The sequence below is a fragment of the Heptranchias perlo genome, chromosome 4 (assembly GCF_035084215.1).
Source record: "Heptranchias perlo isolate sHepPer1 chromosome 4, sHepPer1.hap1, whole genome shotgun sequence".
In the NCBI taxonomy this organism is placed as follows: Eukaryota; Metazoa; Chordata; class Chondrichthyes; order Hexanchiformes; family Hexanchidae; genus Heptranchias; species Heptranchias perlo.
Genome location: NC_090328.1, coordinates 130,659,647 through 130,672,708, shown reverse-complemented (window position 1 = coordinate 130,672,708; position 13,062 = coordinate 130,659,647). Strand labels below are relative to the sequence as shown.

The 13,062-nt window shown below is 40.4% G+C and overlaps 1 protein-coding gene across 6 annotated transcripts in view; it reads right to left on the bottom strand.

The window, feature by feature from the left end:
* LOC137321285 (lysine-specific demethylase 4C-like) overlaps positions 1-13,062 on the bottom strand; it is a 408,143-nt gene that overhangs the window by 354,000 nt on the left and 41,081 nt on the right. For 3 of the 6 annotated variants that reach the window (XM_067983644.1, XM_067983641.1, XM_067983643.1), the window contains exons 3-4: positions 10,087-10,262; positions 5,188-5,305 (exon numbers count right to left, since the gene is read on the bottom strand). In XM_067983644.1, the coding sequence (XP_067839745.1) occupies positions 5,188-5,305; positions 10,087-10,262 (294 nt within the window). The remainder of the gene's footprint in view (positions 1-5,187; positions 5,306-10,086; positions 10,263-13,062) is intronic. The other 3 variants (XM_067983642.1, XM_067983646.1, XM_067983645.1) reach the window with 2 other exon arrangements.

Here is a 13,062-nt window from a genome sequence, read left to right as displayed (position 1 = left end):
GGTGCTTTGGGTTAGAAAACCTCAATTCAACAGCTGCTCAAAATAATGCTTTCTTTAATTCATACATACAAGCATTTTGTGAAGCTGCTGTCCAGGGTTGTTGTGAAGTCTTTTGGGAGAATACAATGACACATTAATCTTGTTGTTACAGCTAAGTGCATGCCACACAGTTTGGGGATCAGGGTAATTTGGTGGCATCAAGTTCAGCTGAAATCTTGAGATTTCAAGGCTCTTGCCTGCGCACGCACATACGCACATATAATATTCAGTCATCAATATTTCAATAGAAACAGTAAACAACTGTAGATCGAATCAGGCCAGGACCTACTCCGTTAATGGTAGGGCGTTGGGGAGAGTTATAGAACAAAGAGATCTAGGAGTACAGGTTCATAGCTCCTTGAAAGTGGAGTCACAGGTGGATAGGGTGGTGAAGAAGGCATTCGGCATGCTTGGTTTCATTGGTCAGAACATTGAATACAGGAGTTGGGATGTCTTGTTGAAGTTGTACAAGACATTAGTAAGGCCACACTTGGAATACTGTGTACAGTTCTGGTCACCCTATTATAGAAAGGATATTATTAAACTAGAAAGAGTGCAGAAGAGATTTACTAGGATGCTACTGGGACTTGATGGTTTGACTTATAGGGAGAGGTTGGATAGACTCAGACTTTTTTCCCTGGAGAGTAGGAGGTTTAGGGGTGATCTTATAGAAGTCTATAAAATAATGAGGGGCATAGATAAGGTAGATAGTCAAAATCTTTTCCCAAAGGTAGGGGAGTCTATAACGAGGGGGCATAGATTTAAGGTGAGAGGGGAGAGATACAAAAGGGTCCAGAGGGGCAATTTTTTCACTCAAAGGGTGGTGAGTGTCTGGAACGAGCTGCCAGAGGCAGTAGTAGACGCGGGTACAATTTTGTCTTTTAAAAAGCATTTGGACAGTTACATGGGTAAGATGGGTATAGAGGGATATGGGCCAAGTGCAGGCAACTGGGACTAGCTTAGTGGTATAAACTGGGCGACATGGACATGTTGGGCCGAAGGGCCTGTTTCCATGTCGTAAACTTCTATGATTCTATGATTCTAACTATCTCACACTGGATTAAATAGATATGCCTTCTCTGCATGCGCAGTATTGATAGGTGTGTTGCACTTCAAACACCAAATTCAAACTGTGCTTGTAGCACAATGGATGCAGTCAACTAGATTAGTAAAATCACAAAATGATCAACTGGGCTAATCTTTATGATATAATTTCTTGTTTAACTGTCAATTCTTTTTCAATAGATGTCTTCTCTTTTTCCCCTTGGTAAAGTCTGTTTTGCTCCTTTCTAATTGGTTAGTTTCCATATTTGTTGCTCACTGTATTACACAAACTTTTTTCTCAATTTATCTATGAACACTTTTTACCAAATCACATTCCTGCAGAAGATTCTCCTCGATAAAGTTAACTTGACAGTTCCCCATCCACTCAACTACATACCCCAAAAATATAAAAATTGTCCTCTCTCACAAGCTTAGTTGAATTTTTTGAGGTAACTAACGTGGTGTGTAAGGATGTTATTCATATGGATTTCCAAAGGGCATTCGATAAGGTTCCACTTAAGGGACTTAACAAAAAATGAGAGCACATGGAATTGGAGGCAACCTATTGACGTGGGTAAGGAATTGGTTAGGAGGTAGGAGACAGAGAGTAGGGATAATGGGTATGTACTCCAATTGGCAGGATGTGACTAGCGGTGACTCCCAAGGATCTGTACTAGGGCCTCAGCTTTTCACTATATTTATAAATATGACTTAGATGAAGGCATAAGGAGCCGTATATCCAAGTTTGCTGATGACACCAAGTTAGGTGGCACAATAGGAGCAGAAAGTTGCAAAGAGACATTGATAGATTAAGTGATTGGGCAAAACTGTGGCAGATGGAGTTCAATGTGGGGAAGTGTGAGGTCATCTACTTTGGACCTAAGAAAGATAGATCAGAGTATTTTCTAAATGACGAGAAGCTAGGACCCGTGGAGGAGCAGAGATTTAGGGATCCAAGTACAGAATTCACTAAAAGCTAGCGGGACAGGTACAAAAAATAATTAAAATGGCTAATGGAAAGTTGGCCTTTATCTCAAGGGAGCTGCAATAAAAACAGGTGGAAGTTATGCTACATTTGTATAAAGCTCAGATTAGTCCGCATCTGCGGAACGGAGTTCAGTTGTGGGCACCGCAGCTTAGGAAGAATATATTGGCTTTGGAGAGGGTGCAGTGCAAATTCACCAGAATGATATCGGAGCTAAAAGGGTTAAATTATGAGGACAGGTTGCATAGACTAGGCTTATATTCCCTTGAGTATAGAATATTAAGGGGTGATTTAATTGAGGTGTTTAAGATGATTAAAGAAGTTGATAGAGAGAAACTATCTACCCTATTTCCTGACTGGGGCAATCCAGAACAAGGGGGCATAACCTTAAAATTAGAGCCAGGCCATTCAGAGGTGATGTCAGGAAGCACTTCTTCACACAAAGGGTAGTGGAAATCTGGAACTCCCAAGAGTAATTGTGCCACTGTATCACCAATGCATGCACTAAGCAGTGGGTTTCTTCAGCCAAAAATGCAAACATAACCACTGCTCAGAATAGTCACAACATTCCTGACCAATGCTTCAATAGTTAAATGTGTGCATTGTTTGAAACCATGTTTTGAATGTACATTTTATAAAAATTGAATGATGTTGACATGACTGCAAAGGAACAGATTACATATACTTTTAAAGGAAGCAGTACTCACAGTACCAGCTCAGCTCCGAGCATTGCTTGCTTTTCACAATCCTCATACACAACAAACATGAATCCAAAAAAAAATCAATGCCTTTTTAAAAAAAATACCTGGATTGTACCCAAACCCCTGATTTCTGCAGCCAGAGAACTTAGCCCGTATCCCTGGTGGCTAGGCACAGAATCATCCATACTTCTTTAAATTTATGCTCAGGATGTCTGAAACAGTCTGCTTCCATCTATTACGCACCCTTGACCCCTTTGTTTTTGCAATCTACCGTCCCTCTCCAATTTCCCTTTCCTCTTCAAAGTCCTTGTAAGTGATGTCGCTTCTCAAATCCGTACCCATCTTTCCCGCATGTTTGAATCTCTCCGATCAGGTTTCCACCTGTCACAGCACAAACGGCCATAATTAAAGTAAAAAATGACATCCTCTAATTGTGCATTATCCCTCCTCATCTTTATCGACCTGTGACCAGGCCTTTGACAAGTGACCATACCATCCTCCTCCAATGCCTCTCATTTATCCAGCTGAGTGGGACTGCCCTCACCTGGTTCTAGTCTTACATATCCAGTCATAGCCTGAGAATCTCCTGCAAAGGCTTCCCTTCTCGCCCCTGCACTGTCACTTATGGAGTCCCCCGAGGATCTATCCTTGGCTCCCTATTATTCCTCATCTACATGCTGCCCCTTGGCGACATAATCCGAAGACACAATGTCAGGTCCCACACATATGCTGCCAACACCCAGCTCTACTTCACCGCCGCCTCTCGACCCCTCCACTGCCTCTGATTTGTCATTTACATTTGCAAGGTACAAGCAAATACTGAGACATTATTGTAGCATATACAACATGCTATAACATCAGGCTCGATGGGAGGAACATTCTGTGTCTGTGCTGCAATTTTCTAGGATTCCACCCAGTTTTATATTGCTCTAAATTCAGTTATGCTGACAGTTTGAATTAAACTCAAACAGAACATTTCACTTTTTTGCAGGTGCAACTGTTCACCGCAAAAGACCCAACAGATGCACAAATCCAAGCATCGAACTAGGTTATAACATAAAAGATGAAACAAAGCTGGTGTTGGGTCACATAGTATGAACGTTGCCTTTGATCAGAAATTGTCATTACTGGAAGTGGAAATTTAAACATTTTAAAAGCGACAGTACAGCACACTATTTCTTTCCTTCATTCTCCCTCAAAGGAGTGGCAAGGAAAGTAGCAAATCATATTGGAAATCATGCTACAGCACAGTTTCATGGGCATCAAGTGACCACAACTCATGCATACTTCCCATAGAAGGTTCTGGATAATGATCAAGAATGCTAGCCTATATTTTACTTCCCTAACTCAGGCTGCCGAGTTAAGGAGGGGAAAAATAATGCCTTCTAGTTGAGACTAGCTAATTAAGCACAGATCAGTGAACAAACTTGGAACCTTTTGCTCTGTAACCCTTAGCACTACACGTAGTGTATTTACCCACCGAGACAAGCTCAGCTGGTTTTACTTTTAATTTTAAAAAAAATGTACAATGCAATAAAAGATTTGAAAGGGATATTTGTAATAGAAAGTAAATACCAAATTTATGATAGCAAACTCTGAATATATAGTACTACAGGTACTAAGAATTTAAACATTATACAATTGATAGTCATTTCATTCAACCGTTGTTAGTTCAGCACAACCTATTTCGGAAATAAATTTGCTGAATGCAGAGCTCATATAGCTTCAGCTGAGTAAGTTTATTAAACTTATTCGCATCTAATATACATTGTTTCCATTGGAAAGTGATCAGAGGCTACCATAATTCTACTGCAAAATAAATATTCAAATCTGCATTGTAGTCGACAATTAGAGATTAGTTTGTTGAGTTTAATTCACGATTAACATTGTGCCTGCATGCCACCCAGACAAGAGGAGCAAATATAATGTTACATTGCACGTTTATGCATCGCTGTTTATTTCATCTGCTGAGGTTATTTTATCTGCTTTCCTCTCAGTGGTTGCCACTTGTCATGCACCACACGCAGGTGATAGGGAAACTATAGGGCACTCTCCCACCCTATGGCAAAATGCTAACCTCCACTTGCGGGTACAGGAGGTGGAGTCATGCATCCTGCATCCTCAAACACTGGAATTTCGTTCCCCAAATGATTGCTACTTAACATCAAACAAAGGGCTTCACTCATGGTTTATGATGCGCAACCTACAACTTCAAGGCAGTAAGATACCCGCTTATGCAGGAATGCACTTTCGGGCCAAAACAAATTTGGAGTATCCAATTTATAGGGCACATATTGCCAAATTTATGGTGTGCTGTCATTTATGTTAGATTCCTTTCAGAACTGATTTAACAGTTCCAACACGTACAAGAGCAGTTAATACTCGACTAAATTACTTTCTAACATACAAAGCACTTACCTCATCATAGAGACTGCCACTGACATCTGCTCCATAGATTGGTGCTACAAAAGTCAAATTTTTCCAATATTTACGTTCAAGATCTTCATAATCTAAGTATCGAGGTGTGCAGTATCTGCTTTAAAATGAACAAAATGAGTGCACTTTTAAAGCAAAACTTTAAAGCAATTAGCATCTTAAAGCTATAAAAATACAAAATCTATACATTTCTATATTTGCAAATCAGTACCTGAGCTTAAACCTTAATCAATCCAGGCACTGCACTCATAAGAAAGAGAGTCAGCACTCTTCCTGGGCTCTGTTATGGAACAGGAATGAAAGTTCTGCCTCATTTCTTTATCCTCATCCTCTTCCCTCTCATCGGGGTGGGGGGGAAGGAATCAGTTTGCCTTTCACCTGTTTGTCAAGGACTACTAGCCTTGGACAACGTAAAAACATACTGATGATAACCAATAATTGCACTGGTACCAGTGCAGAAGCAATCATGAGTGATTTTAATCTAAGTTATAGATTGGAAGAATCTGATTGGCAAAAGGTAGCCTGGAAGATGAGTTCATAGAGTGCTTTCAGGACAGTTTCTTAGAGCAGCACGTTCTAGAGCCAGAGAGCTGGCTATTCTAGATCTGGTAATGTGTAATGAGACAGGATTAATTAATGATCTCATTGTAAAGGAGCCTCTAGGTAACTGTGATCACATGATGATTGAATTTCACATTCAGTTTGAGGGAGAGAAGAGTAAGTCTAAGACTAGTGTTTTAAACTTAAATAAGGGGAATTATGAGGGCATGAAGACAGAGCTGGCTAAAGTGAACTGGGAACTTAGGTTAAGGGATGTGTCAGTAGAGATGCAGTGGCAGACATTTAATGGAGATATTTCATAATACTCAGCAAAGATACATTCCAGTGAGAAAGAAAGAAAGACTCTAGGGGAAGGACGAATCATCCGTGGTTAACTAAGGAAGTTAAAGATAGTATCAAATTGAAAGAAAACGCATACAATTGCGCAGATTAGGGGCAGGTCAGAAGATTGATAAGAATATAAAAAACAGCAAAGAATGACGAAGAATAATAAGGAGGGAGAAATTAGAGTACAAGAGAAATCTAGCTAGAAATATAAAAACAGATAGTAAGAGTTTCTACAGGCATTTAAAAAGGAAAAAAGAGTAAGTAAAGTGAGCATTGGTCCTCTAGAGTGTGAGACTGGCGAATTAATAATGGAGAATAAGGAAATGGCGGACGAATTGAACAGATATTTTGTGTCCGTCTTCACTGTAAAGCATACAAATAACATGCCAGAAATAATTGTGAATCAAGAGGTGAAAGGGAGGGAGGAACTTAAAACATTTACAATCACCAGGGAAAGGGTTCTGAAAAAAATATTAGAACTAATAGCTGACAAGTCCCCAGGTCCTGACTGACTTCATCCGAGGGTCTTAAAAGAAGTGGCTGCAGAGATAGTAGATGCATTGATATTAATTTTCCAAAATTCCCTAGATTCTGGAAGGGTCCCATCAGATTGGAAAATAGCATATGTAACTCCTCTATTCAAGAAAGGAGGTAGACAGCGAGCAGGAAACTACAGGCCAGTTAGCTGAACATCTGTCATAGGGAAAATGCTAGAATCTATTATTAAGGAGGTTATAGCAGGGCACTTAGAAAATCTCAATGCAATTAGGCAGAGTCAACACGGTTTTGTGAAAGGGAAATAGTGTTTGACTAAATTATTAGAGTTCTTTGAGGAAGTAACAAGCAACATGGATAAAGGGGATCCTGTGGATGTGATGTACTTGGAATTCCAGAAGGCTTTTGACAAGGTGCCACATCAAAGGCTACTACACAAAATAAGAGCTCATGGTGTAGGGGGTAACATATTAGTTACCAATCCTTTATCCATGCTAACAGGAAACAAAGAGTAGGCATAAATGGGTCATTTTCAGGTTGGCAAGATTTAACAAGTGGAGTGCCACAGGGATCAGTGCTTGAGCCTCAACTATTTACAATCTACATCAATGACTTGAATGAAGGGATCGAATGTGTGGTTGCTAAATTTGCTGATGACACAAAAGTAAATAGGAAAGTAAGTTATGAAGAGGACATAAGGAGTCTGCAAAGGGATACAGATAGGTTAAGTGAGTGTGCAAAAATATGGCAGATGGAGTATATTGTGGGAAACTGTGAACTTGTCCACTTTGGCAGGAGGAATAGAAAAGCAGTATATTATTTAAATGGAGAGAGATGGCAGAACTCTGAGGTACAGAGGGATCTGGGAGTCCTAATACATGAATCACAAAAACTTAGTATGTAGATACAGCAAGTGATGAGGAAGGCAAATGGAATATTGTCTTTTATTGCAAGGGGAATGGAATATAAAAGTAGAGATGTTTTGCCACAGTTGTACGTGGCATTGGTAAGACCACATCTGGAAAACTGTGTGCAGTTTTGGTCTCTTTAAGAAAAGACATAATTGCTTTGAAGGCGGCTCAGAGAAGGTGCACTCTACTTGATTCCTGGGATGAGGGGTTTATCGTATGAGGAAAGGTTGGACAAGTTGGGCCTGTATACACTGGAGTTTAGAAGAATGAGAGGTGATCTTACTGAAATATACAAGATCCTGAGGGTACTAGAAGGGGTAGATGCTGAGAGGATGTTTCCCCTTGTGGGAGAGACTAGAACTAGGGGCCACAGTTTAAAAATAAGGGGTCTCCCATTTAAGACAGAGATGAGGAGAATTTTTTTCTCTCAGTCATGAGTGTGTGGAACTCTCTTCCCCTGAATTAGATAGATTCCTGATTAACAAGGGAGTCAAAGGTTTATAGTAGGCAGATGGGAAAGTAGGGTTGAGGTCGCGATCAGATCAGACATGATCTTATCAAATGGCAGACCAGGCTCAAGAAGCCGAATGGCCTTCTCCTGCTCTTAATTCATATGTTCGTATTTAACAGTCCTATCTGGGAGATTGTTCCTTGGTCAATTTCTTTTCAGCCAGGCCATGGGTGTCAGCACATCTTATCGTGGCCAAGTATCAGAAGCAACCAAAGTCAATATCAACTGAGAAGCAAAGACAACTGCATCCGGCACTGTCAAAGGCTGTATCAATGGAGAAAATGCAAATCACGAGAGAACCCATAAGATCTGGTCATTCACACAGCTAGGCCAACAGTTATGTAGGTTCCAAGCCACGGGCACCGCAAGCTGAAGGGAGCTATCTTGTGAACAATTCCTGTTTGCACCCTATTCTTTGTCTGAAGTGGAGAAAACAACTACTTTGTCAAATATCTACCATTGAATCAAGAATTGTTCATCCAACAACCACTCCAGTAGTTAGGCAGTCAAAGAGAAATCTGCTGGGCCCAGATGGAGGACCTGACCCAATAATTAGAGTAACAGCTCCCTCCTGCAGGTCACTGAGAATAGATGGACTATTCCAACTACAGGTTGTGCATGAACCTCAACATCTTAGGCTACTATAGGTTTCATTCCAAATGACTGTTGCACTTTCCACTTCAACTAAATATGGTGGCAGTTTATCCTCACTTATGTAAAGTGGTGTAATTTCCATGTCTTTCCAATTACATTCTGACTTGTACAAACAAGGCTCTTGCTCTGAACCAGTCTCAGCCTTCAAATATAGCTAGTTTTAAAAAATATCAACTACCAGGGAACCAAAGAGCTGTGAAATGGCATGACAGACAATGAACAAGTGCACCAGTGACTTAATATTTTACCATATTTGTACTCCTTAAATTTTTATTCAAAAATTACATTAAAAAAATTAATAGGTCTCATAAATGGTGCTGCCATTATATCTATTGTGTGTCTGGACTCTCAATTCCCCAGTCAGATTGTGATTCCAATTGGGCTATCAGGGGGCAAGAAGCAAAAAGGGTAGCTTTCCAACAGGAAAGGTGGGAAAAATCAGAGACCTAGTCACAAGAACTGTTCTTGCATGCCTAGGAGCATTAAGAGAGCTCCAGGAAAGGTTGACCCACTCACCATCTCAATTGAGGTGCAATGCATCTCAACTGAGAAATGAGAAGAAAAAAGTTAATACAAAGAGGGTCTCAGCCAACTACAATATAATAAAGCGCCAGTATCTGCCAAAAATAAATAGAAATTCCATTTCTTTACTGATCAAAATTTCAGCAAGCCACATTGATAGTTAAGAATTAAGTGAAATAATTCTTGGTAACAATATATTTCCCATTAATGGTTCTGCACCAAAATAAAAAAGGCCAAATAATCAAGATTAAAAAGTTAATAAGATCCATTTTCTTGCTAAATCATGGTTGGGGAGGGGGGGAACATTAGTAGATTACTGCACTAGGATTTCTTACCTATTCTTAGGTTCAATAGCTTTGTCAGCTTGGAAGCTGTAGGTGGCTCCTTCTTCCCACCCCACCTTGGTTATATGCGGAAGATAAAATGGTACTGAAGTGCTAACTAGTCTAAAAGGTATTAAGGGATAAAGGGCTATGGCGGGTATATGCATTTAGGTCACGGATCAGCCATGGTCTCACTGAATGGCGGAACAGGCTCAAGGGGCTAAATGGCCTACTCCTGCTACTATGTAAACTTCCCCTTTAAGACCTTTCAAACCACTTGTATGAACAATTGTTTTAATGCTTCACAGGCTCACCTGTCAGCTGGTGCTCCAAATCAGAGAAATATCAACTGTGCTGACATGAAGTTTTGCAGCAAAAATACTTGGTAACTGCAGAATAGTTGAAACGGAACTTTTTCAGGGCAGTACATTAAACATGCAAACTTTAAGCAGAGTGTAGCCAAAAGTGAGATAATATTGTTTTTAAAATACATCTTTCACAGAACATTTTCTCTGAACTTTCTCGATGTTAAAATGAAGGCACATGAAATACTATATGCTCACAATATTATACTTACTTATCACTATTGGCCAAGCGTCTGAATTCCTTTACAGTCAATGGCTTTTTCTGTATGTTATACTGGGTAAAAAGACCTGACTGCCCAGTAACCATTTGTTGAATTGGAGCAGGAATAACCAAGTTATCGATGTTGTCATAATTTCTTCTAGGCTTCCAACCCTTTGGTGGAATCACCTAAGCAAAAAAATTGAAATTTCAGAAGATGCAAGTAATCCTGCACCTGGATATAAAAATGCAATCAACCTTGTAATGCATTAATACTGCTGCATATTAATATTCTACTAGCTGTTATCTTACATTTTGAAAGTAATAAACAAATTCAATCTCAGTTACTTCATATACACCAGAGCAATTGAGGCCATGTTTACCACAAATTTATCAGTCTACTGTTACAATAACATTTGCTGAATTACAAAACCTCCCCAATGTGCAGAGTTATTTTCAATTCACACTAACACATGGCTGTATGTACTTATGTGGACTAGATAGAGTCAGGCCCAAATGCTTCAATGGGTAAATACACCACACAAAGTAGAAAGGTCCCAGATCTGGTTCCTTGTACAGAGTTGGATCCCAGCAAGGGCAACAGTGGGCTACAACTGGCATTAGGCAGAAAAAAATCCCAAGAGTCCCAGGTTTTTTCTTGCCAATTTTTCTTCTTTGACTTCAAGGCACAGACTCCTCACTGGGATATGGTTCCATGGGCACATTCTAGTAAATTACCTAAATTGCTACCATTCACACGTGAGCCTTGCCATTAAGCGTCAGCAGATTATTAGACCTCAGGGGTATCACAGGCAAGTCAGAGCCTATCCCCTTACCTCAAGTCCACATATGCATTCCCAGTAGGGATCAGTGAATCGTGATCAGAAGCTGAATCTGGGCCAATTTACCTCTCCTCAATCCAGGCAAAACAGGCCAATTTTGGCTCCTCTGATGCTGACCAGCCAGTATTAGGTAACAGAACAGATCAGGAATGGAATTTGGGACCTATCCAAACTCATACTTCAACAACAACAACCTGCATCAGATTCGATGATGGCTCAACTGGCTAAGGTGATAAGCTGAGACAGACCAAGAAGGCAAAGGTTCAATCTCCAGTCTGTGCTCAGTTAGCTGACCTAAGCCAAGAAAAGGCATCAGAGGTGGTAATGCCATTGAATGTCAGGGGTGGTGATTAGGCTGTCTCTTGTTGGACGTGATCCTTGCCTGGCACTTATCTGGCATGAATAATAGTTGCCACTTATCAGCTCAAACTTGGATGTTGTCCAGGTCTTGCTGAGTTTGGGCATGGATTGATTCATTACCTGAAGAATTGTGAATGGAGCTGAACACTGTGCAATCTGTGAATAGCCCCACTTTTAACCTTATGATGGAGGGAAGGTCATTGATGAAGCAGCTGAAGATAGTTGGGTGTAGGGCACTGCCCTGAGGAACTCTTGCAGTGATGTCCTGGGGCTGAGATGGTTGGCCTCCAACAACCACAACCATCTTCCTTTGTGCCAGCCACTGGAGAGTTTTTCCCAATACCCACTGATTTCAGTTTTACTAGGACTCCTTGGTGCCACACTCAGTAGAATGTTGTCTTGATGTCAAGGCCAGTCACTTTCACCTCACCTCAGGAATTCAGCTCTTTTGCCCATGTTTGGACCCAGGCTGTAACGAGGTCTGGAGCATGTCTGTATGTGTCGGGGACACACACAAAAAGGCAAAAAACGGCACAGATCCGGGTGAATAGGAAAGATACAAAGATCAACAAAAGGGTCACAAAACAGATAGTAAGAGCTACAAAGAGTGTATGAAAAGAAACTTGCAAGGGATATCAAAACCAATACGAAGAACTTTTATAGTTACATTAGGAAAAAAAGAGGGTGGTCAGGAGCAGTGTTGGCCCCTAAAAACTGAAAGTGGGGATATGGTCATTGACAATGGGGAAATGGCGGACATGTTGAACAATTACTTTGCGCCAGTATTTACAGTAGAAAAATAGGATAGCATGCCGGAAATCCCAAGAAAACGAATATTGAATTGGGGACAGGGACTCGATAAAATTAACATAAGTAAAGCAACAGTAATGAAGAAAATAACAGCACTAAAGAGTGACAAATCCCCAGGACCAGATGGTTTCCATCCCAGGATTTTAAAGGAAGTAGGTGAGCACATTGCAAATGCCCTAACTATAATCTTTCAAAGTTCTCTAGATTCAGGAACTGTCCCTCTAGATTGGAAAATGGCACATGTCACTCCGCTTTTTAAGGATAGGGAAACCAGGGAATTACAGACCAGTTAGCCTAACATCTGTTGTGGGGAAAATGCTGGAGTCCAAAATTAAGGATAGGGTGACTGAACACAGAATTTTCAGTTAATCAGAGAGAGCCAGCATGGATTTGTGAAAGGTAGGTCGTGCCTGACAAACCTGGTTGAATTTTTTGAAGAGTTGACTAAAGTAGTGGACAGGGGAATGTCAATGGTTAATTGGTATTATTTATTTATACGGACTTCCAGAAGGCATTTGATAAGGTCCCACATAAGAGACTGTTAGCTACGATAGAAGCCCAAGATAGTGACTAGTGGAGTCCCGCAGGGATCTGTCTTGGGGCCTTAATTATTCACAATATTTATTAACGACTTAGATGAAGGCATAGAAAGTCTCATATCTAAGTTTGCCGATAACACAAAGATTGGTGGCATTGTTAGCAGTGTAGATGAAAACATAAAATTACAAAACGATATTGATAGATTTAGGTGAATTGGCAAAACTGTGGCAAATGGAATTCAATGTAGACAAATGTGAGGTCATCCACTTTGGATCAAAAAAGGATAGAACAGGGTACTTTCTAAATGGTAAAAAGTTTAAAACAGTGGATGTCCAAAGGGACCTAGGGGTTCAGGTACATAGATCACTGAAGTGTCATGAACAGGTGCAGAAAATAATCAATAAGGCTAATGGAATGCTGGTCTTCATATCTAGAGG